The 23,844-nt window shown below is 37.6% G+C and overlaps 1 protein-coding gene and 1 non-coding gene across 2 annotated transcripts in view; both read left to right on the top strand.

Moving 5' to 3' along the window:
- Positions 1-23,844, top strand: part of GABRA3 (gamma-aminobutyric acid type A receptor subunit alpha3) — a 285,447-nt gene that overhangs the window by 183,154 nt on the left and 78,449 nt on the right. Inside the window, exon 5 of the mRNA XM_028841928.2 lies at positions 14,748-14,968. Coding sequence (XP_028697761.1) covers positions 14,748-14,968 — 221 coding nt within the window. The remainder of the gene's footprint in view (positions 1-14,747; positions 14,969-23,844) is intronic.
- LOC114675202 (U6 spliceosomal RNA) lies at positions 20,051-20,155 on the top strand. Its single transcript, XR_003726294.2, has one exon. It is a non-coding gene; the product is annotated as a U6 spliceosomal RNA (small nuclear RNA).

Below are 23,844 nucleotides of genomic sequence, written 5' to 3'. Positions count from 1 at the left end.
TGGATCACCTGAGGTCAGGAGTTCTAGACCAGCCTGGCCAACATGGTGAAAACCTGTCTCTATTAAAAATACAATAATTAGCCGGGCGTGGTGGCAGGTGCCTGTAATCCCAGCTACTCAGGGGGAGGGGAGGCAAGGCGGGAGAATTCCTTGAACCCGGGAGGTGGAGGTTGCAGTGAGCCGAGTTCACACCATTACACTCCAGCCTGGGGGACAAGAGTGAGGCTTCCTCTCAAAAAAAAAAAAAAAAAAAAAAAAAAAAGTATCTAGGAAGATCCAAACATTCCCACATGTTCCTGTCTTCTCAGCCCTCCAAGTCTCTAGGAAGTTCCAAAGTTTCCCACATTTTCCTGTCTTTTTTTTTTTTTTTTTAAGTTGGAGTCTTGCTCTGTCACCCAGGCTGAAGTGCAGTGATGCGTTCTTGGCTCACTGCAACCTCTGCCTCCTGGGTTCAAGTGATTCTCCTACCTCAGCCTCCCAAGTAGCTGGGATTACAGGCATGTGCCACCGTGCCTGGCTATTTTTTTTATTTTTAGTAGAGACAGGGTTTCACCATGTTGGCCGGGCTGGTCTTGAACTCCTGACCTCAAGTGATCCACTGGCCTCGGCCTCCCAGAATGCTGGGATTACAGGTGTTAGCCACTGCACTTGGCCTTCCTGTCTTCTTCTGAGCCCTCTAAGCTGTTCCACCTTCTGCCTGTTATCCAGTCCCAAAGTTGCTTCCACATTTTCAGGTATACTTATAGCAGCACCCCACTACCTCCTGGTACTAAGGTACTGTATTAGTCTGTTCTCGCACTGCCATAAAGAACTGCCTGAGACTGTAATTTATAAAAGAAAGAGATTTAATTGACTCACAGTTCAGCATAGCTGGGGAGGCCTCAGGAAACTTACAATAATGGTGGAAGGGGAAGTAAACACGTCCTTCTTCACATGGTGGCAGAAGAGAGAAGTGTCAAGTAAAGGGGGGGGGGAAGCCTCTTATAAAACCATCAGATCTCACTCACTCACTACGACAAGAACAGCATGAGGGTAACTACCACCATGATTCAATTACCTCCCACCGGGTCCCTCCCATGACACATGGGGATTATGGGAAATACATTTCAAGATGAGATTTGGGTGGGACCACAGCCAAACCATATCATATGAATATTTTGCAAATATCTCTTCCTGTTCTGTGGGTTGTCTCTTCACTTTGTGAAGATTGTTTCCTTTTCTTTGCAGAAGCTTTTGAACTTGATGTAATCCATTTGTCAATTTGTACTTTGGTTGTCCATGCTTTTGAGTCTTACACAAAACATGTGTACCCAGGCCAGTATCATGGAGCATTTCCCCAACATTTTCTTCCAGTAGTTTCATAATTTTAAGTCTTAAATTTAAATCTTTAATCCATTTTGATTTTATTATTGTGTATGATGAGAAATAGGAGACGAGTTTCTTTCTTCTACATATGGGTTATTCTATTTTCTCAGCACTATTTACTAATGAGATTTTCCTTCCCCTATTGTATGTTCTTGCTGCCTTTGTTGAAGATGAGTTTTCTATAAATGTGTGGATTTATATCTGGGTTCTCCATTCTGTTCCATTAGTCTATGTATCTCTGTTTATGCCAGCACCATGATGTGGTATTTTTTTTTTTTTTTTTTTTTTTTTTTTTTTTTTTTTTTTTAGTAAAAAAAACTTACTTTACAGTAAGTTTTGAAGTCAGATACTGTGATGCCTCCAGCTTTGTTCTTTTTGCTCAGGATTGCTTTGGTTATTCAAGGCCTTTTGTTATTCTACATAAATTTTGGGATTTGTCTTTTCTTTTTCTGTGGAGAATGTCATTGGTATTTTGGTAGAGACTGCATTGATTTGTAAGTTGCTTTGTGTAATATTGTCATTTTAACAATATTAATTCTGTCAATCAATGAGTGTGGAATATCTTTCCATTTTTTGTGCCCCCTTCAATTTCTTTCATCAGTTTTCTTATAATTTTCCTTGTATTGATCTTTCACTTTTTGAGTTAGATTGATTTTTAGGTATTTTGCATTTTTTGCAGTTATTGTAAATGGGATTGCCTTCTTGATTTGTTTGACATTGGCATATATACATGTTACTGTTTTTTGAATGTCGATTTCGTATTCTGCAACTTTACGGAATTCATTTATCAGTACTGATAATTTTTTGTTGGAGTCTTTAGGTATTTCTAGGTATAAGATCATATTATCTGCAAATGATGCTCCACAGGCAGCAAAACAAGTTTGAACAATTTCAAGGAAATATAATTTATATCATGTATCCTTTCTGTCCACAATGGAATAAAGCTAGAAATCAAAAACAAGATGAACTTCGTAAACTACACAAACACATGGAAATTAAAGAACATGCCCCTGAATGAGCAATAAGCCAATGAAAAAATTAAGAAGTAAATTTAAGACGAGGCACAGTGGCTCATGCCTGCAATCTCAGCACTTTGGGAGGTCCAGGAACACCGATCCCTTGAGCTCAGGAGTTCAAGACCAGCCTGGGCAACATCACAAAACCTCATCTCTACACAAAAAGTACAAAAATTAGCCAGGTGTGGTGACATGCACCTATAGTCTCAGCTACTTGGGAGGCTAAGGTGGGAGGATAACTTGAGCCCAGAAGATTGAGGCTGCAGTGAGCCATGTTCATGCCACTGCATTCCAGTCTGGGTGACAAAGTGAAACCTGTCTCAAAACAAAGTGTATTAGTCCATTCTCATGCTGCTAACAATGACATACCCAAGAATGGGTAATTTATAAAAGAAAGAGGTTTAATGGAATCACAGTTACACATGGCTAGGAGGCCTCACACTCCTGGTGAAAGACAAAGGAAGAGCAAAGGGACATCTTACATGGTGGCAAGCAAGAGGGTATGTGCAGGGGCACTGCCCTTTACAAAACCATCTTATCTCATGAAACTTATTCACTATCAGGAGAACAGCATGGGAAAAATCCACCCCCATGATTCAATTATCTTCCACCGGGTCCCTCCATGACATGGAATTATTACAATTGAAAGTGAGATTTGGGTGGGGACACAGAGCCAAACATTATCAAAAAGCAAATTTGAAAATGTACTGAAACAAATAAAAATGGAAATACAACATAAAAAAAATCTATGGGATATAGTAAAAGCAGTACTAAGAGTAAAGTTTACAGCAATAGACACGTAAGTGAAAAAAGTAGAAAGACACTCAAAAAAACAACCTAATGATGCACTTCAAAAACTAAAAAAAGTAAGAACACATCAAACCCCAAATTAGTAGGAGATGTAATAATAAAGATCAGTGCAAAAATAAATTAAAACAAAATATATGGAAGATCAATGAAAAAACTTGTTTTATTGAAAAGATAAAATCAACATACCTGTAGCTACACTAAGAGAAAGAGAGAAGATCCAAATAAAATCAGAAATATAAAAGGAAACACAAGTGAGATCTCAGAAATAAAAAAAAATTCAAAACTATTATAAACAATTATACACCAATAAATTGGAAAACCTAGAAGAAATGGATACATTCCTTGACACATACAGCTTACTAAGACTAAACCATGAAGAAAGAGAAAACCTCAATAAACCAACAATGAGTGATGAAATAGAAGCTGTAATAAAATTTCTCCCATCAAATAAAAGCCCAGGACCTGATGGCTTCATTGTTTAATTCCAGCAAACATTTAAAAAATGAATAATATCAATTCACTCAAACTCTTCAAAAACTTAAAGATATGGGAATACGTCCAAACTCATTCCACAAGGCCAATGTTACCCCAGTATTAAAACTATACAAGGCCACAAAAAAAGAAAACTAGAAGCCAGTATCACTGGTGAACATAAATACAAAAATCCTCAACAAAATACTAGCAAAGCAAATATAACAACACATTAAGAAGTTTATTCACCATAATCAAGTAGGATTCATCTCAGGAATGCAAGGATAGTTCAACATATACAAATTAATAAATGTGATACATCACATTAAGGGTATCAAGAACGAAAACCCATGTGATTATTTTAATAGATGCCAAAAAAGAATTTGATAAAATCCAACATCTACTTATGATGAAAACCCTCAACAAAATGGATATAGAAGGAGCATAACTCAAAATAAGAAAGGTTGTATATGACAAACCCACAGTTAACATTGTGTTAAACAGTGAAAAATTGAATTACTCTAGTTATTTCTTCCACTTTGTTTTGACAACTCTTATTATCATTCGTAGACATACTTTGTTTGTTTAGGATAACTGTGTCAATATTTATGTTCACCATTCCTTTTTGCATCTTTCTACTGGCTATATTTTTAAACACATGAAGATCTTCTTTTAGTAGTTCTTTTCCGGATAGTTAATTCAATCATCTACTGATTTAAAATTCTTATGGAGCATCTGCTATATGCTATGCAGAGTTTTATGTGGTGTAGATATAGCAGTAAACAAAACAAAGTCCCTGCTCTCATGGAACTTCCAGGCTAGTGGAAGCTGGCTAGTGCAATGTAAACAAATAAAAAATATACATTTTTTTCAGTGCTATAAGGAAGAAAAATAACTCATCATAAGAGAAAGGGAGGTTACTATTACTGATAGGATGTTCAAGCAATGCTCTCTGATACAGTAACTTTTGATTGAAACCTGAAGGCTGTGAGTGATTCAGCCATGAGAAAACCTGGAGCAACAGTGAAGATCTGTTCATGGTAAATTCTCTGCCTTATTTTACTTATCTAAAATTATCTTTATTTTGACTTCACTCTTAAATGATAATCTAAGTTTGGCTATAGAATTCTGAGGTGATTGTTACTTTTCTGTCAACATTTTCTTCCCAGGTTTGTGGGTTTTTATGATGAAGGGATGTTGAATTTTATCAAATGCTTTTTCAGCATCAGTTGAAATGATGATAGGGTTTTGTCTTTCATTCTACTGATATGAATGAATTTCTGCTGATATTGATTGATTTGCATATGTTGAACAATCCTGGAATCCCAGGGATAAATCCCACTTGGACATGATGAGTGATCTTTTTAATGTGTTGTTGAATTTGGTTTGCTAGTATTTTCTTGAAAATGTTTGCCTCAATAGTCATCAGATATATTGTCTTGTAGTTTTTTTATGTGTCTTTTTCTAGTTTTGGTATGAAGGTAATGCTGGCCTTGTAGAATGCTCTTGGTATAGGATTCCCTTCTCCTCTATTTTTTGGAATAGTTTGAGTAGGATTGGTATTAGTTCTTTAAATGTTTGGTAGAATTCATCAGTGAAGCCATCAGGTCCCAGGCTTTTCTTTACCAGGAGTCTGTTTATTACGGCTTTGATCACATTACCTGTTTTTGGTCTGTTCAGGTTTGGATTTCTTCATGGTTCAATCTTGGTAGTTTTGTATGTGTCTTAGAATTTCCCAATTTCTTCTAGATTTTCTAATTTGTTGGCAAATAGTTGCTCTTAGTAGCCAATAATGATCCTTTAAATTTCTTCCTTATCAATTTTAATGTCTCCTTTTTCATCTCTGATTTTATTTATTTCATTATTCTCTCTTTTCTTCTTAGTCTGACTAAAGGTTTGTCAAGTTTGTTTATCTTTTCACAAACCTACTGTTTTTCATTGATCTTTTGTGCTGTTTTATTTATTGAAGTTTCATTTATTTCTACTCTCATCTTTACTATTTCTTTTCTTCTACTAATGTTTGGTTTGGATTGCTTTCGTTTTTCTAGTTCTTTAAGATGCATCATTAGGTTTGAAGTTTTTATTTGAAGTTTTTCTTCTTTTTTGGTAGAGGCACTTATAGCTATAAACTTCCCTCTTAGCACTGCTTTCACTGTATGCCATAGGTTTTGGTATGTTGTGTTTGCATTATCATTTGTTTCAAGGAATTTTTCAATTTCTCTCTTAATTTCTTCAATGACCCATTGGTCATTTAGGAGTATGATGTTTAATTTCCATGTGTTTGTGTAGTTTCCAAAATTCCTCTTGTTCTTGATTGCTAGTTTTATTCCATTGTAGTCAGAGAATAGGTTTGATACTATTTCAATTTTTTTTTTAAATGTTTTAAGGCTTGTTTTGCGGCCTAACATAAGGTCTATCCTTAAGAATGTGCCATGTGCTAAGGAAAAAATTGTGTATTCTGCAACCATTGGAGGAAATGATCAGTAAATATCTATTAGGTCCATTTGATCTATACTACAGATTAAGTCCAAAGTTTCTTTGATGATTGTCTGTCTGGACTATCTGTCCAATGTTGAAAGTGAGTTGTTGAATTCTTCAGCCATCATTGCATAGGGCTCCATCTCTCTCTTTAATAATATTTGCTATATATTTCTGGGTGCTCCAGCATTGGGTGCATATATATTTACAATTGTTATTTCCTATTGCTGAATTGAACCCTTTATCATTATATAGTGACCTTCTTTGTGTCTTCTTATAGTTTTTTTCTTGACATCTATTTTGTCTGATATAAGTGTAGCTACTCCTGCTCTTTTTTGCTTTCTATTTGCATGGAATATCATTTTCCATGCCTTTATTTTCAGTCTATATGTGTCTTTAAGGGTGAAGTGTGTTTCTTTTAGACAACAGACCACTGGCTCTTGTTTTTTTCATCCATTCGCCCACTGTATGTTTTTTTAATTATAGCATTTAGTCAATATACATTCAGTATTATTAGTAGTAAGCAAGGACTTACTCCTGCCATTTTGTTATTTGTTTTCTAGTTTGTTTTGTGGTCTTCTCTTCCTTTTTTCTTCCCTTCCTGTCATTGTTTTACTGAAGGTGATTTTCTCTGATGATATGATTTAGTTTCTTCCTTTTTGAGTATCTATTGTATGGTTTTTGGTTTAAGTTTACCATGAGGCTTGCAAATACTATCTTATGCCCTGTTATTTTAAGATGATGACAACTTAATATTGTTCCCATAAACAAACAAACAAGCAAAAAGAAAACTAATAAAAATTCTATACCTTATTTGTTCCCCCACTTTTTAACTTTTTGTTGTTTCTATTTATATCTTATTGTACTGTCTACGTCTTGGAAAGTTGCTGTAGTTATTATTTTTGATTAGTACGTCATTGAATCTTTCTGTGAAGATAAGAGTAGTTTACACAGCACAGTTGCAGTGTTAGAGTATTCTCTGTTTTTCTGTGTACTTACTAATACCAGGGAGTTTTGTACCTTCAGATTATTTCTTATTACTCATTAATGTTCTTTTCTTTCTGATTGATGTACTCCCCTTAGCATTTCCTGTGGGCAGATCTGGTGATGATGAAATCCCTCAGCTTTTGTTTTTCTGGGAAATTCTTTATTTCTCTTTCATGATTGAAGGATATTTTCAATAGAGTTACTATTCTAGGGTAAAAGTTTTTACTTCAGTACTTTAAATATGTCATGCCATTCTCTCCTGTCCTGTAAGGTTTCCATTAAAAAGTCTGCTGCCAGATGTATTGGAGATCCATTGTATGTTGTTTCTTTTCTCTTGTTGCTTTTATAGTTATTTCTTTATTTTTGACCTTTGGGAGTTTGATTATAAAACGTTCTTGAAGTAGTTCTTTGAGTTAAGTCTGCTTGATGTTCTATAACCTTCTTGTACTTGGATAATGAGGTCTTTCTCTGTGTTTGGAATATTCTTTGTTATTTTCCATTTCAATAAACTTTCTACTTCTATCTCTTTCTGTACCTCCTATTTAAGGCCAATAACTCTTAGATTTGCCCTTTTGAGGCTATTTTCTTGTTCCTGAAAACATGGTTCATTGTTTTTTATTCCTTTTACTTTTGTCTCCTATTACTGTGTACATTCAAATAGCCTGTCTTCAGGCTCAATAATGATTTATTCTGCTTGACTCATTCTGCTGTTAAAAGACTCTGATGCATTCTTCAGTATGCCTATTGCATTTTTCAGTTCGAGAATTTCTGCTTGATTCTTTTTAACTGTTTCAGTCTCTATTCATTTTATCTGATAGAATTCTGAATTCTTTCTCTGTGTGATATTGAATTTCTTTGAGTTTCCTCAACACAGCTATTTTGAATTCTCTCTCTGAAAGGTCATATATCTCTTTCTCCATGTTTGTTCCCTGGTGCCTTATTTAGTTTATGGTATAATTTAGCTGTGTCTCCACCCAAAACTCATCTTGAATTGTAGTTCCCATAATCCACACATGTCACAGGAAGGAACTGGTTGGAGGTAATTGAATCATGGTGGTGCTTACTCTCATGCTGTTCTTGTGATAGTGAGTGAGTTCTCAAGGGATATAAAGGGCTTTTCCCCCTTTTGCTTGGCACTCCTCTCTCCTGCCACCATGTGAAGAAGGATGTGTTTGCTTCCCCTTCTGCTATAATTGTAAATTTCCTGAGGCCTCCCCAGCCATGCTGAACTGTGATTTAATTAAGCTTCTTTCCCTTATAAGTTACAGTCTTGGATATGTCTTTATTAGCAGTGTGAGAATGGACTAATACAGTAAACTGCTATCACAGAGAGTTGGGCACTGTTGTAAAGATACCTGAAAATGTGGAAGAGACTTTGGAACTGGGTGACAGGCAGAGGTTGAAACAGTTTGGAGGTCTCAAAAGAAGACAGAAAAATGTGGGAAAGTTTGGAACTTTCTAGAGACTTAGAGGGCTCAGAAGACAGGAAGATGTGGGGAAGTTTGGAGCTTCCTAGAGAATTGTTGAATGGCTTTGACCAACATGCTGATAGTGATATGTACAATAAAGTCCAGGCTGAGGTGATCTCAGATGGAGATAAGGAACTTGTTGGAAACTGGAGCAAAGGTGACTTTTGTTATGCTTTGGCAAAGAGACTGGTGACAATTTTGCCCCTGACCTAGTGATCTGTGGAACTTTGAATTTGAAAGAGATTATTTAGGGTATCTGGTGGAAGAAATTTCTAAGCAGCAAAGCATTCAAGAGGTGACAGAGCATAAAAGTTTGGAAAATTTGCAGACTGGCAATGAGATAGAAAAGAAAAAGCCATTTTCTGGGAATAAATTCAGACTGGCTGCAGAAATTTGTATAAATAACAAAGAGCAGAATGTTGTTTACTAAGACAATGGGTAGAATGTCTCCAGGCCATATGTGAGACTTTCACAGCAGCCTCTTCCATCACAGGCCCAGAGGCCTAGGAGGAAAAAATGGTTTCATGGGCCAGGCCCAGGAACCCCCTGCTCCATGCAACCTGGGGACAGTGTCCTGCATCTTCAGCTGCTTCAGCTCCAGCTGTGGCTAAAAGAAGCCAAGGTACAGCTCAGGCCATGGCTTCAGAGGGTGCAAGCCCCAAGCCTTGGCAGCTTCTGCATGACATTGAGCCTGCAGGTACACAGAAGTCAAGAATTGAGATTTGGGAATCTCCACCTAGATTTCAGAAGATGTATGGAAACTCCTGGATTTCCAGGCAGAAGTTTTCTGCAGGGGTAGAACATTCATGGAGAACCTCTGCTAGGGCAGTGTCGAAGGGAAATATGGGGTTGAAGCCCACACACAGAATTCCCACTGGGGTACCACATAGTGGAACTGTGAGAAGAGGGCCACCATCCTGCAGACCCCAGAATGGTAGATCCACTGACAGCTTGCGCCATGCACCTGGAAAAGCCACAGACACTCAACTCCAGCCCATGAAAACAACTGGGAGGGGGGCTGTACCCTGAAAAATCACAGGGGTGGAGCTGCCTAAGGCCATGGGAACCCACCTCTTGCATCAGTATGACCTGGATGTGAGGCATAGAGTCAAAGGAGACCGTTTTGGAACTTTAAGGTTTAATGACTGCACTATTGGATTTCGGACTTGCATGAGGACTGTAGCCCCTTTGTTTGGCCAATTTCTCCCATTTAAAATGGCTGTATTTACCTAATGCCTGTATCCCCACTGTATCCAGTTAGTAATGAACTTGCTTTTGATTTTACAGGCTCATAGGTGGAAAGGACTTGCCTTGTCTCAGATGAAACTTTGAACTTAGACTTTTGAGTTAATGGTGGAGTTAGTTAAGAATTTGGGGAACTGTTGGAAGGACATGATTGTATTTTTAAATGTGAGGATATGAAATTTGGGAGGCACTAGGGGTGGAATTATATGATTTGGCTATTCCCTCATCCAAATCTCATCTTGCCTTGTAGTTCCCATAATCTCCATGTGTCATAGGAGGGGCCTGGTGGGAGGTGATTAAATTATGGGGGTGGTTACCCTTATGCTGTTTTCATGGTAGTGAGAGAGTTCTAATGAAATCTGATGGTTTTATAAATGGCTTTTTCCCCTTTTGCCTGGCACTTCTTGTTGCCACCATGTGAAGAAGGATGTGTTTGCTTCCCGTTCTGCCATGATTGTTAAGTTTCCTGAGGTCTCTCCATCCATGCTGAACTTTGAGTCAATTAAATCTCTTTCCTTTATAAATTACCCAGCCTTGGGTATGTCTTTATTTTTATAATGAGAATGGAGTAATGCAGTTCATTTGGTGAGTTTGTGTTTTTCTTGGATTGTCTTTATACTTCTAGATGTTCATCAGATCTGGGCATTGAAGAGTATGGTATTTATCATAGTCTTCTCAGTCTGGGCTTGTTTGTACCCCTCCTTTTAGGGAAGGCTTTTTAGATATTTGAAAGGACGTGGATGTTGTGATCTAAGTTGTATCTGTTTTAGGGGACACCTCAAGCTCAGTAACACTGTGGTTCTTGCAGTCTTGTAGAGGTTCTGCCTTAATGTTCTTAGACAATATCCAGAAGAATTCTCTGCATTACCAGGTAAAGACTTTTGATGGCTTCCCTTACTAACTTTCAAACAAATTAATTCTCTCCCTATGTTCTAAGCCACCTGAAGCTGAGAGTGGAGTGATAAAAGCACCCCTATGACCACCACCACTATTACTGTGCTAGGTCAGACCTGAACCCAGCACAGTATTGGGTCTCACTCAAGGCTTCCTGTAACTACTTCCTGGCTACTGCCTATGTTCACTCAAGGCCCTGGTGCTCTACAATCAGTATATGACAAAGCCAGCCAGACCTGTGTCCTTCTGTTTGGGGTGGTGAATTCTTCCAGGCCCTTGGCAGATCTGGATATGCCATCTGGGAGCCAGAGACTACAGTCATAAATAGAAATCTACCTGGTTTTTCTCTTTTACTGCAGCTGAGCTGGATCTCAAACCACAACATGCAGTCTGTCCTACTCCACCTTCCCCTTTCCATAGGCAGAGGAGCCTCACCTCATGGCCACCATCACCACAGCCCTACAAGAGTAATGCGTGACTACTACTGATGTTCCCTTAAGGCCCAAAAGCTCTTCAGTTGGCTTGTATTGAATACTGCCTGGCCTGGGACTCACCTTTCAGGGCAGTTTCCTCCAGTCTGGCCCAAGGCAGGTCCAGAAATGCTGTCCAGGAGCCAAGTCCTCAAATCAGGGTCCCCAAGAGCCTGCTTGATGCTCTAACACACTGAGGCCAAGCTCGTACTGAAGGTTGGAGAAAAAAAACTCCCATTTACTTTTCCCTCCACTTTTTTTCAAGCAGAAAGAGTCTAGTCCCATAGCCATCACAGCTGGAAATGTACTGAGTCTCACTTGAAGCTAGCAAATCTCAGAGCCTCATCCAAGGCCTATCACATAGTATTTGGGTATCACTGCTGGTTATTCAGGGCCCAAAGGCACTTTAGTTAGGTGATAAATCCTGCCAGTGATGGTTCCTTCCCTTCAAGGCAATGGGCTTCCTTCTGACCCAGTGTATTTCTAGAAATGTCATCTTGGAGGTAGGGCCTGTAAAAAGGGCCTCACAACTCTGCTGCCCTATCCTTCTGTGGCTGAGCTGGTATCCAAGATGCAAGACAAAGTCTTCCCTACTCTTCCCTCTCCTCTACTTGAGTGGAGGGAAGGGATCTCTTTTGGAGCTGCGAGCTGTGCAGCTTTGGGTTAGGGGAGGAATGAAGCCAGCACTCCCTTAGCTGCCCTGGCTGGTGTCTCCATAGGTCACATGTCTCCCCACAATCAGTTCACTGGCTCTGGACCCAGTTTAGCACCAGAAATCACCTACGAATTGCTGCCCTTGTGGCCTAGACTGCTGTTCATGTTTACTTAGGGCTCCAGAGCACTTTAGCCCAAGGTGGCAAGGCTTATGGAAACTGAAGTTGCGCCTGCTGGGATCAGTGATTCCCCTCTGGCTAGGGCTAGGATAAATGCTCCCTCCATGGGCAGGCATCAGCTAAGTTTGTTCTGGTTTTGCTTTCTGCTGTAACAGGGCAGCACTAGTTCAATGTCTCACAGTTGCTGTGCTCTCCCCTCGTCAGTGTACAAAACAGTTCTCCATGCCACACCACCACTGACAGCGGATGGAGCAGGGGTGGTGTCAGTGATTCAAGACTGTTTTTCCTAACTCTTCTGTGCCTCTTTCAGTGAAACATAGTTAAAATCAGGTACTGTGAGTGCTCTCCTGATTTTTAATTCCCATGAAGGTGCTTTTTTTGTGTGTGTGTATAGATAGTTGTTAAATTGGTGTCCTTGCTGGGGGGGTCAGGGGGAGGCACAATCAATGGAGCCTTCTATTGTGCCATCTTCTTCTGCTCTCAACGACATTTTCAAAGTGTATTTTTATTGTCTTTTTGGTTTCTATTGTTGCACTTAAGAAGTCAACATAAGTGGTGATTATAAGTCAAGTGGTCGTGTCTTTGTAGGTAGCATGTCTTTTCTGTTTTGCAATTTTTAAAATCAAAATGTGGCACATATACACCATGGAATACTATGCAGCCATAAAAAAGGATGAGTTTGTGTCCTTTGTAGGGACATGGATGCAGCTGGAAACCATCATTCTTAGCAAACTATCACAAGAACAGAAAACCAAACACCGCATGTTCTCATTCTCACTCATAGGTGGGAACTGAACAATGAGATCACCTGGACTCGGGAAGGGGAACATCACACACCGGGGCCTATCATGGGGAGGGGGGAGGGGGGAGGGATTGCATTGGGAGTTATACCTGATGTAAATGACGAGTTGATGGGTGCTGATGAGTTGATGGGTGCAGCACAGCAACATGGCACAAGTATACATATGTAACAAACCTGCACGTTATGCACATGTACCCTAGAACTTAAAGTATAATAATAATGAAAAAATAAAATAAAATAAAATCTCTGTTTTGGTATTCTTTAAATTTATTATGCACTGCCTGGGATCTATTTTAATTTATTGAGCTTGCAATTCATTATGGTACTTGAAGCTAAAGATGTATATATTTCAACAATTCTGGAAATTGTAGTCCACTACTACTTTGAATATTGTTTCTCCCCTATTTTCTCAAATCTCTCACATTTAGAATTGTAATATATGTATATTGAAACTTCTATTTTTATCCTTCATAGTACTATACCTCCCTTTCATATTTTCTATCGGTTATATGTCTGAAATGTGAACTGGGCAATTTTTCCTCATATGTTTTTTTTCCAATTCACTAATAGCTCTTTCATAAGAGATGTTATACTCAGATTTTGGGACTCACCCTCTCAGTGGTTCTCTTGTTCCCAGGACTTCCTCATGAATTTTCATCTTCCAATCCAGAGCTTTTTCTCTGATAAGCTAATACTTTTTCAGATTTCCTCCACTTGAATTGTGATGGCTTAAGGAATTCCTTCAGTCTAAATGGTAGCAAATTCACAAACATCATCCAGCTGATTTCTTTCATTTAGTGGTCCACTATCCTATTGTTTCTGCCTATTTTTTTTTAACTGGGCCCCAGGGTCTGTCCTATTTGTGTGTAGTATAGTGATCAGCCAGAATTTTTGGCAGAATATATATTCAGATTTGGAGGCCCATCCCTTCTGGGATGCTCTTACTTTTGAGTCTTCTATCCCTAGTAGTCCAGATTCTCTGCCACCTTGAGCTAGTAAGGCTGTTGTATATACTACAGGAATTCTAGGTTTGGGAAGCAACTTCAAGAAAGAAAAATCACAAACTCACAATTCTAATCTATTGCTGCTGCCATCTTTCAAAGGTAAACTCACCTTAGGTTTCTGTCTGCTTTCAGTCACACTCCACTGTTTTCAAGAAATACAGGTATATACAGTTGTTGTTCAGGTTTTATAATTAATAGCTGCAAGAAAATGTACTTAAATAATTTGTTATACTGTTACCAATACCTGGAACATTTATTGTTAATTTATTTTGTATTTACATAAACAGCAAATTTGAATATTTTCTTCACATTTATTAGCAATTTTTATCCATTTCATGACTTTGCTGTTCATTTACCCATTTTATCTTATTTGTCTATAAGATATGTTTTTTATCTTATCTATAATATTTCGTTATTTATTGAGGATAACAAGCTATTTGCGAATCAGACATATTGTTATTTTGAGGCTCAGATTAAATGTATGATAAAATGTAAGGTTTTGGTTTTGTGGTGATTTTTGTATTGGCCTTCGATGGGGTCATTAAGCAGCAGAGACAAGGTAAGAAACTTGTTCTTATTTGGGTGTCACTGCATAGAGGAGGGAGCACTTGCTTTTTCATAAGGCAAAGTCTTATGATCAACTTGTGTGGTGTGTGGGGATGTGTTGGCAGTGGTCTTCCTAAAAAACGCCTTGTCAAATATGTTATCCTCATGTTTATTAATCTCCATGGCATTATTTCTCAATCATAATCATTTTCCTTACACACCAGGAGCTACTGTTAATAGACTGCTGCTTCTCTGCATCAGAGGAAATATTGCAAGGTAATTAATATTTGCTAAGGGCACTATGAGCCCTTACCAGAACTCAACTGAAACATTGTTTATCTCTCTTTTCGTCCCTAGGAGTACACTATTGATGTATTTTTTCGGCAGACATGGCATGATGAAAGACTGAAATTTGATGGCCCCATGAAGATCCTTCCACTGAACAATCTCCTGGCTAGTAAGATCTGGACACCTGACACCTTCTTCCACAATGGCAAGAAATCGGTGGCTCATAACATGACCACGCCCAACAAGCTGCTCAGATTGGTGGACAACGGTACCCTCCTCTACACAATGAGGTCAGAGAGTGGTGGCTCCCACCCAAAGTATATTGGGAGTAGGACTGGGCTTAAAAGCAGAATGTTTTAGAGTATCCACTGAAAATTCTCTCAAGTGTATAGATTAGAAATGTACAGGTATATATACACTTCCTAATATAATTGCATGCATACATACTCACAGACATATATATTCTAATAAACACATAAATAGAGAGTTGCATAGATGAACATTTTGAGAAACACAGAGGTATACGTTCATGATTTGTGTATGCATGCATACCCAAAGACACATGTGGACTAACACAGAAGGACATATGTATTCACGGTCACTTAAATACACAAATTCACAAAAACATACACACAGGCATGAACACTGATAATTAGAATTGACTAGGTTTAAATGCAGCGGCAAACTATCCCTATGATGCAGAGTTGTGAGTATCAAATGAGATAACTATGGGTATTTTGTGAAACATACAGTGTTTTATAAAGATAAATTTTAAAATACTTATTTAAAATTTTTATTTATTTAAATATATTTATTTTGTGCTACATTACCTTAGGATACTGAGGATGATAATAAGTGAATTTTCCAAACAATTTAAGATTATATCTATGTCTATCTATACATGGTGTTTATATGTGTGTGCATATGTGTGTGTGTATATAATATTTAAATCACATAAAATATAAATTATATTTCATACTTTTCCACCTCCCAATGGATAAAAATATCACAATTTTATTTATTTCATGACTTATTACTATCATAGAGTTATTAGGCATTGAATTTTGCTGTCAAAAAGAATAAGTTTGAAAGGATTTTCGATGCAATAAGATTCTTTCCCCAATACTAAAAAACATTCTTGGTTTTTGGGTTTGCTTTTTATGAATTTTCTTGTTCCTCTGATATCAATTGTCACTTCCTGAAGCTTCCTCCCACATTAATGAGTGCTAATTTTGTGTAGTGGAGCTTCTATGGCTATTTAGAATTGGTGTATTTGTTATTTTGCAGAAGAAAACTCAAATATTGCATGCCTGGTAAATAGGTGGTGAAGAAACGAAGTGTGTTTGTCTGTATACTAATCTCTCATTACTTCAAATTTGCTATTTATTGGTGTTTTTCCCACAAGAATTTGGAAGATGAGGAGATGATCAAGGAAAAAAGGGCAATAATAATTACTTAAGAGAGAAGTTGGATGAGAGACAGGAGGAAAAATGAGCATAGAGGAGATATGACCATAGAGTGGAGGATAAAATAATGAAGAAGGAAAGTGGATAGAAGTGGGAAGATGAGGGTTGAGAGGGGAGGAGAAGACTAATTACACAGAGTACATAGAGGCATATATATTGGAGAAATGAGAAAGGTGAAAAGAAAGAGAATATGAGAAGAGAGGAAAAAAAGAGTAGAGAAGTTGAGAAGACAAAGGATAAGATGGTGTAAAATAAAGAAGCTAGATTAGATATTAGAAAATCCTAAAGAGACAGGAGAATATAATGAAGTGGATGTAGTAGGTGGGAATAAAGAGGAAAAGACATAGAGAAGTAGAGGAAAGGACATGGGAGGAGATGAACAAGAGTGAGGGAAATTGTAGACAGAAGAAAGAGAAGCTTTCCTTCATTTATTCATTTGCCAAACATGTCTTGACTTCCTAATATATACATGGCCCTAAAGTAAATTCTGGAAATGCAAACATTAATGAGACATAGTCTCTCTTCTTAAGATAATCATAATATAATAGGGGAGAAAGACTAATAGCATAATAGCAAATGATGTTAACTAAAATGTTAAAGAGATGGGTAGTTATTGGAATATAGAGCAGGGTCATCTAACTCATTCTTTTGGGACAGGTTGAGAGAAGAGTCCCTGGATAAGGCAAGAGCTAGGCTTCTGATTATTGGTATTAGCATTAGCATTTTATATTATTATGTAAGTAGAATGCAGTCCAGAAACTTCTAGGCAGAAGGAAGAGAGGAAGGACATTCTAGACAGAGAAAACCAAGTGAGCAGTTGTAGGGAATGGAAGGACGTATTTTAGGCAAGAGACTGAGGTGGTCAGTTTTCTATTTCATATGGCTGTGCAGCTACTGGGTAAATAATGCATTTGAAGGTAAAAAGACTGGAATTAGAGAAAATGATTAAGAAACTGCTGAAATAGTCTAGATTAGAAGTGGTGTTCTAATTCAGAACAATGGATTAAGATGGAGAAGTGACGATATGTTGAGGAAATAGGCAGTAAATCTAGAAAACTTCAGAATGACAGAGAGGAGGAGTTGTGAAGGTAGTAGGTATCCAAATAACATAAGTGAAAGATGGTACTATAGGCTGGACTAGACAATATGAAAGTTAGGACAAATGTAGATAAGTCTGTGAGGTTAATTTGGGACAAGATAAGCTTAAGGTGATTGTAGATTATCCAGGGAAAGAAGTCTAATAGTAGTTGGATATTCGAGTCTTAAGATCAAGGGAGAGATACAATGTAGAGATATAAAGTATGGCATTGTTACTATATTGGAACAAATGGAAACGTAAAAATGGATGTCATCACTTCAGGAAAGAGTATAGAGTAAGAAGAATTTCATGCCAGGTATCTAGTCATCTAGCATTACTATCAGTAAGGCAATGGAGGGGAAAGAGGAACCTATGAAAGAAACCAGGAAGAAAATGTCAGGGAGCTGTTAACAGTGTGCAGTATCTTGAAAGCTAAGTGTGGTAGTCAATACTACCACTTGCCAATATTTTCACTTCACCTCCATCTGGGTACAAAGTAGTACTATACTTCCCTGAGCCTTGAAGTTCAGCATGGACAAATGACTTGCTTTGGCTAACCAAATGTGCGTGTAAATAGCATGTGTCAGCTCTGAGAGAGGATGGGAAGCCCTTCAAGAGCCAATACATAATTTGCCATGTTGCCTTCCCCTAGCCACGGTAAGTAGCATTATGCCAGGTGGTCTTTGCCCTATCATTCTATGCCCCTTATTGAAGATGACATAGAAGCAAGTGGGTCCCCCTGCCCCAACCAGAGATAGTGTGAGTGAGAAATAAACTTCAGTTACTTTAGGGCACTGAGATTTTCAGATTGTTTCCTACTGCATATTAATCTAACCTGTCTTGACTGATAAATTAAAGTTTCAAAACAATGAGAGTTATCAATAACACCACTAATAGTATAATAAGTATATTAATTAACATCAATATAGTATGCAAAATATGACAGACACTGTTCTAATCATTCTACTTTTATAATATTCCTAACAACTTTAGTAACTGTATGAGATAGGTACTATTATCCCAACTTTACAGATGAAAAAAAAAAACTAAGACACGACGTGGGTAAGAGAATTTTTCAAGTTAACCTGGGTAGTAGATGGTTAAGCCAGCATTATTAATATGGTAGGGTAGCTGCAAGTTCATGCACTTTACCCTGTTTACACATTTTTACAACATTGTTGGCTATAGAAAGAGATGTAATATAGAGACTTAGAAGTATGTCTTAAGTTTGGTACCATGGAGGATATTAGTATTCTTCACATACACTGTTTCAATAGAGTGGCTAGTGCAATAGAGAGTTTTAGGAGTTGGAGTGGAGATAGTGCACATAGGAAATAACTTTGAGAAGCTTGTTTGAAAATGAAAGGGAGGAAGGTATCATAGCTACATTCAGGGATAAGAGAAATTGCCTTTGTTTTCAGAGGAGAGACTGACACATACTTGTAAGATAGTACAAAAGAGTCAGTAGGAAGACAAAGATTGAGGATATAGTAGAAATAACACATCGCTGACAGCAAGTTCTCATAAATACCATAAAGGGGATGATATCAAATCTACAGTTAGAGTTTTACTTGAAAGGAAGAGGGACACCTCTTCTCACATTGCATGAAAGTTTATGAGGTTATATATAAATGTTGAAATGAAGGTGGGGAGGATAGGACAGAGAAAAGGTATGAATGAATGTAATATATCAAGGAGAATTTGGGGAAACAGAGCATTAGGGAAGGAATAGATGGAAGAGGCATGCTTGTAATAAACTATAGGAAAGAGAAGAGTTTGAAAAAGAGATAAGAGTTCACACAATTGTGGAAAGAATGGAGTGGAGTAGATGTAAACAGAAAAGAAACTGTATGGAATGAGGTGGATGGAGGGACAGAATAATGAGGAGATGTGGATGGGCAGAAAACAGTAAGCAAATGGAAGAGAAGCAAGAGGAGGGAGAGAGTAATGGGCAGGAAAGGATCTGAACACAGTAGAGATTGCAAATAGTGAGGAGAAATAGAGAATGAATGAAAAGAACAGGATAGAGGAGAAACAACAATAAAAGGAATAAAGCATAGAGGATAGGTTTAAGTTTTCGGGGAGGGATAGAGAAGAGAGAAGAAAGGAGAGAGGATAGGAATATTGAAATATAAAAAAAATAGAAGATGCAGGTTGAGGAGGGCAGAGGATGAAGCCGAGCAAAGGATTAGTTGCCTTGAAATAAAGTTGAATGAATGGGAAGATGATGATAACTGGGCCCTTTATCCTAGTCTGAATTGGACAAGAAAGTCAAGTTCGATGAGATTAGAGTCTATGTAGAATGCCCTTGTGCTTATTCAGATTTACAGAATAGAAGAAGTACAGAAGCATGGAAGCATGATGAAGTCATTGGTTTCCTACACAGTAGCACCTTGGGTCCAGGGAGGTGGGCCTGGAGGGAGACCTAGGCTCAAAATGGAAAAATAAAAGCCTGGCTCTTTTTACAGCCCCACAATTAATTCACCTAGTGACATTTCTCAAGTCACAAACCGTCTGCTTTCTCTAGTCTGATAGTAATGTAGCTGCTGCCTGTCTTACAGGCATATAAAAAGCAAAAATTGAATAAGGTCTGCAGAATACTTACAATTTTTCGGAAAGTGTTATTCTTTAGCATCCCTATTATTATTTTGACCCTCAGGAATCTTATCTGGAGTCCATGGGGAGACTACAGTAGGACAGCTTCCTACTAAAATCTGAGCAAGCATTGCATGGGTATGTAACTAGGGCAGTGTAGAAAGAAGCCTTGCTTTGCCTCATCTTGGGACCTCAGAACAACCATAAAAATACAGGCTAAAACCTATTACCTGCTGCTTACTTCAGCAGCACACATACTAAAATTGGAACAATGCATAGATAATTAGCAGAGCCCAGCCCAAGATGATACACACATTTATAAAATATTTTCTATTATTCAGGTATGGACATATAGAGAACTTCATCTCTATTAATGTCATATTATTTGTTTATGAGGATACAGGTAAATGTGTTCATTGTATATAAATGTTGCATAATATATAATACAGTAAAAAAGTCCTATTGACTATCTGAATATGAAGGATAACTATTTATTGAATTTAACTAGATTTTATCCTATTGACTTAAAACATTCATTCAGCACATTCACGAGTGCTTATTATGTTTAAAGTTCTGGAAGGCACAAGTCATGCTCTTAATGACTCTACAGTTACAGAGACCTGTGCACAGATAGCTGCACAGGAATACAAAATTCCTGAAATGGAGGTGCAAAATGTGCTAGAATTGCAGGAGAAGTCACATCTAAAATGATATGGGGTTATCAAAAAAAGCTGCAAAAGGAGGTGATGCATAGTTTGTCCCTTGAATCTTGAAGGAAGTGTAGGTGAATATCAAACAAATGAGAGACAGGGCTGAGGTAGAGGAGGGTTTTCCAGGCAGAAGAAATAGTATGCACAAAGACATATATTCATGAATCGACATCATGCATCAGAAAATCCATGCTTCTTTGTGAGACCTGATAGGGGAAATAGAGAGTATTATGGGAGCATCTAGCAAGGACAGTGAAATGAGTCTGTGGGGAATAGCCACAATAAATTCCAGAGGAAATCACCTTCTGAATGATTTCTGAGACCTAAAAGATCTGTAGAAGTAAATTAAAAGACAGGGAGAAACTATTCCAGAGTTCGAGTATAGCATGTATAAAGGCTTGAAGAGTGAGAGGAGAAGGTAGTGATGATACATTGAAGGACTAAAAGTTCAGTGTGACTGGACCAGAGTACAGTGCAGGAAAGCAGTCTGAGGTGGAGGGAGGGGCTTATATGCTATGTTGGCATAAACATGATGAGGATCCATTAAAGAGTTTATTGCGGAGGAAGAAATCAAACAAATTTGCATTTAAGATAGATCACTCTGGGAGCAGTGTAGGAGGCAGATTAGAGGAAGGCAAGGCTGAAGATGAGGTGCCTAGCTAAGAAGCTGCCATAATACTCAAATGATAATCCTAATGACAACTATGTATTATATATACTATGTATATGTAGTATACTACGTGTTGAACACCTACAATTTGTTAGGTACTTTATGTAAAACATCTCTAATCTTCACAACACTTATTCTAGCTTCAGGTTACTGCTTTTCCCACTAAATTAGGTTTTGAGAAAGAATTGTGGACATACAGTATGTTCAAGAGGTAGCACTGATAGCAGTTGGTGCCTAATTGGAAGTGTGGGGTTCAGGATGTTGTATGGCTGGTTTCTATAAGCAAATAAGTTGCCTAGGATAATAGAAGTATTGGGGTATAATATAAATGATGACCCAATTGTTAACATTTCCATAGAATAAAGAAGAGTAATCAGATTTTGGAACATGGCAGTGATAAAGAAAGGGAGTAGGAAATATAGCCAAAAGCATACCTATTTGGAAGGATTTGTGCATGACAGATGAGGGATGATAATGAAAAAGTGATACAGAATATGTTTATCCTGTAGTTACAGGAAAGCATTATTGTTTTTACAGATTTATTTATGTTTTAATTGACATATAAAATTGTATTTACTGTGTACAACATGATGTTAAGTATATATACATTGCAGAATAATTAAATCTTGCTATTCGCAAATGCATTACCTCACATAGATATCCTTCTGTGATGAGAACATTCTCAGCATTTTCCAATAATACAATGTATCGTCATTATTGTCAACTAGTCACCATGCTGTATAATAGATCATTTGAACTTATTACTCCTACCTAATTATAAATATGCATCCTTTGACCAACATAATGTTTTTTAAAGTGAATGATATGACAAGAGAATTTGTGATAACACAAGTTGCTGAACCCCAAAATGAATAAAAGTTCAAACATGATAGAAGTATATTTCTTGCTTCTGAAAGTTCAAAGCAGGTGTTCCCCCTTGACAAGTGGCTCATTTCCAAGTGGTGCAACACATGGTTTTCAAGACCACTGTGCTTATTTGTATTAAGTCAACAGAAGATGAAAGAGCATGACAGATTGTATATGAGAGGTATTTATAGACTAGGCCTTGAGTGGCATACTCATTTCTACTGACATTACTTTAACTAGAATGAGGTCACATGGACATGGTGGGAAAAGAAACATTGCCAAGAAAACGAGAAAGTGGATTTAGTGAACAGTTGGCAAGTATTTGCTAATCCCCGTTTTTTTTTTTTTTTTTTTTTTTTAATTAAAATCCATGGGTGCACTCTGGAAGATAAATAGACAGAAATACTAGTTAGCAGACCCTTTCGTAGTCCAGGGAAGACTGACAGAGGTACAACAAAAGGCAGTGAGAAGTGAGAGTGGAAGAAGGGCAAGTATGATGAGAAAGGTTTTCAATAGAACTTGAAGTCCAACTGAATATAGGGTATTGAGGAAAAAGGTGCATTGAGAATGTCCCTGACATATTCTCCCTGGATACTGAGTGAATTGTGATGTTATTAACAACAACAACCACCACAACAAAAAACTCATTATAGGAGAAGAAGGAGATATTTTGGAGAGAGGAGGGGATAGTTAGGAGTTTACATGTCTTGGGGATTTGCTATATGCCATATATTGTGCTAGTCGCTTCACATGTATTTGTTTCATTTAATCCTCACAGCCATGTTCATGTGTATATACTACAGAAGCATAATATAGTATGGTTATTAAGAAGGTGGGTTCTGCAGTAAGACTGCTCCTGGTCCTTCCTCTGTAAAATGAGGCAAATAATAACAATGCCTGCCTCATAGGCCATTGCAGGAAGTAAATGAGATAAGGCATGTAAATTGCTTGGTATACTTCTTGCCATTCTGTGAAGTGTTTTTATTTTTATTGTTAATATCCCCATTTTTACAGTTAGTAAACTGAAGTTTCAATAGAGCAAACTCACACCACCAATAAGTGGCAGAGCTGGTATAGAGACCCAAGTCATTCTGCTAGTGAAAACCTTTTTTCCCCTTTACATCACATCATTTCCTCTAATAAGGGAAGGTGTGGGCTATCAGTTTTAAATAACGAATCTGAGGTGGACATGACAAGCTGCAGTTGGAAATGCAGTTCTGGAACTCAGGAAAACTTTGACACAGTGAAATTTGTAAAACTGAATACATTGCACAAAATGTCAGCTATGGATTATGTTACACAGTAATGGTGTCCTACATTTAGCTCAAAAGAAATAGGCACTAGTTTCTCCATGTTTAATCACCAAGAGGAAAGTGGTGCTCTGAACCAATTAAGTGTGGGTTACTATCATATTAAGGCCATGAAATTTTTTATTGTATGACTGAGTCAGTTTTATGTGCTTTGAATATTCCAAAGACAAACTATTTGAAGGCTAAATTCTGCATGTCAGGAACCCGCCTCCCACAAACTTCATCAGTAAAATTCTTCTCCTACTTATTTAGATGCAAATAGCTTGCACTTGCGTGTTCATTATAGCATCTACCTCTGAAATGGCCAGGAACCAGGGAAAGCATTTGGGCCAGACTGTTAGTTGTATAGGATTTAATGTAATCAGATCAACCAAGCATTGATAGCTTGTTTCACACAGTCTTTTTTTGTAAAGGCTTTTGCTCTAGGGGATTCCACCTGTAGTTCCTTATTCATTAAGCTAGCAACTGAC

This window comes from Macaca mulatta, chromosome X (assembly GCF_049350105.2).
Source record: "Macaca mulatta isolate MMU2019108-1 chromosome X, T2T-MMU8v2.0, whole genome shotgun sequence".
Lineage (NCBI taxonomy): Eukaryota > Metazoa > Chordata > Mammalia > Primates > Cercopithecidae > Macaca > Macaca mulatta.
The sequence above is the reverse complement of the archived record's forward strand: the minus strand, read 5'-3'. Positions and strand labels throughout refer to the sequence as shown.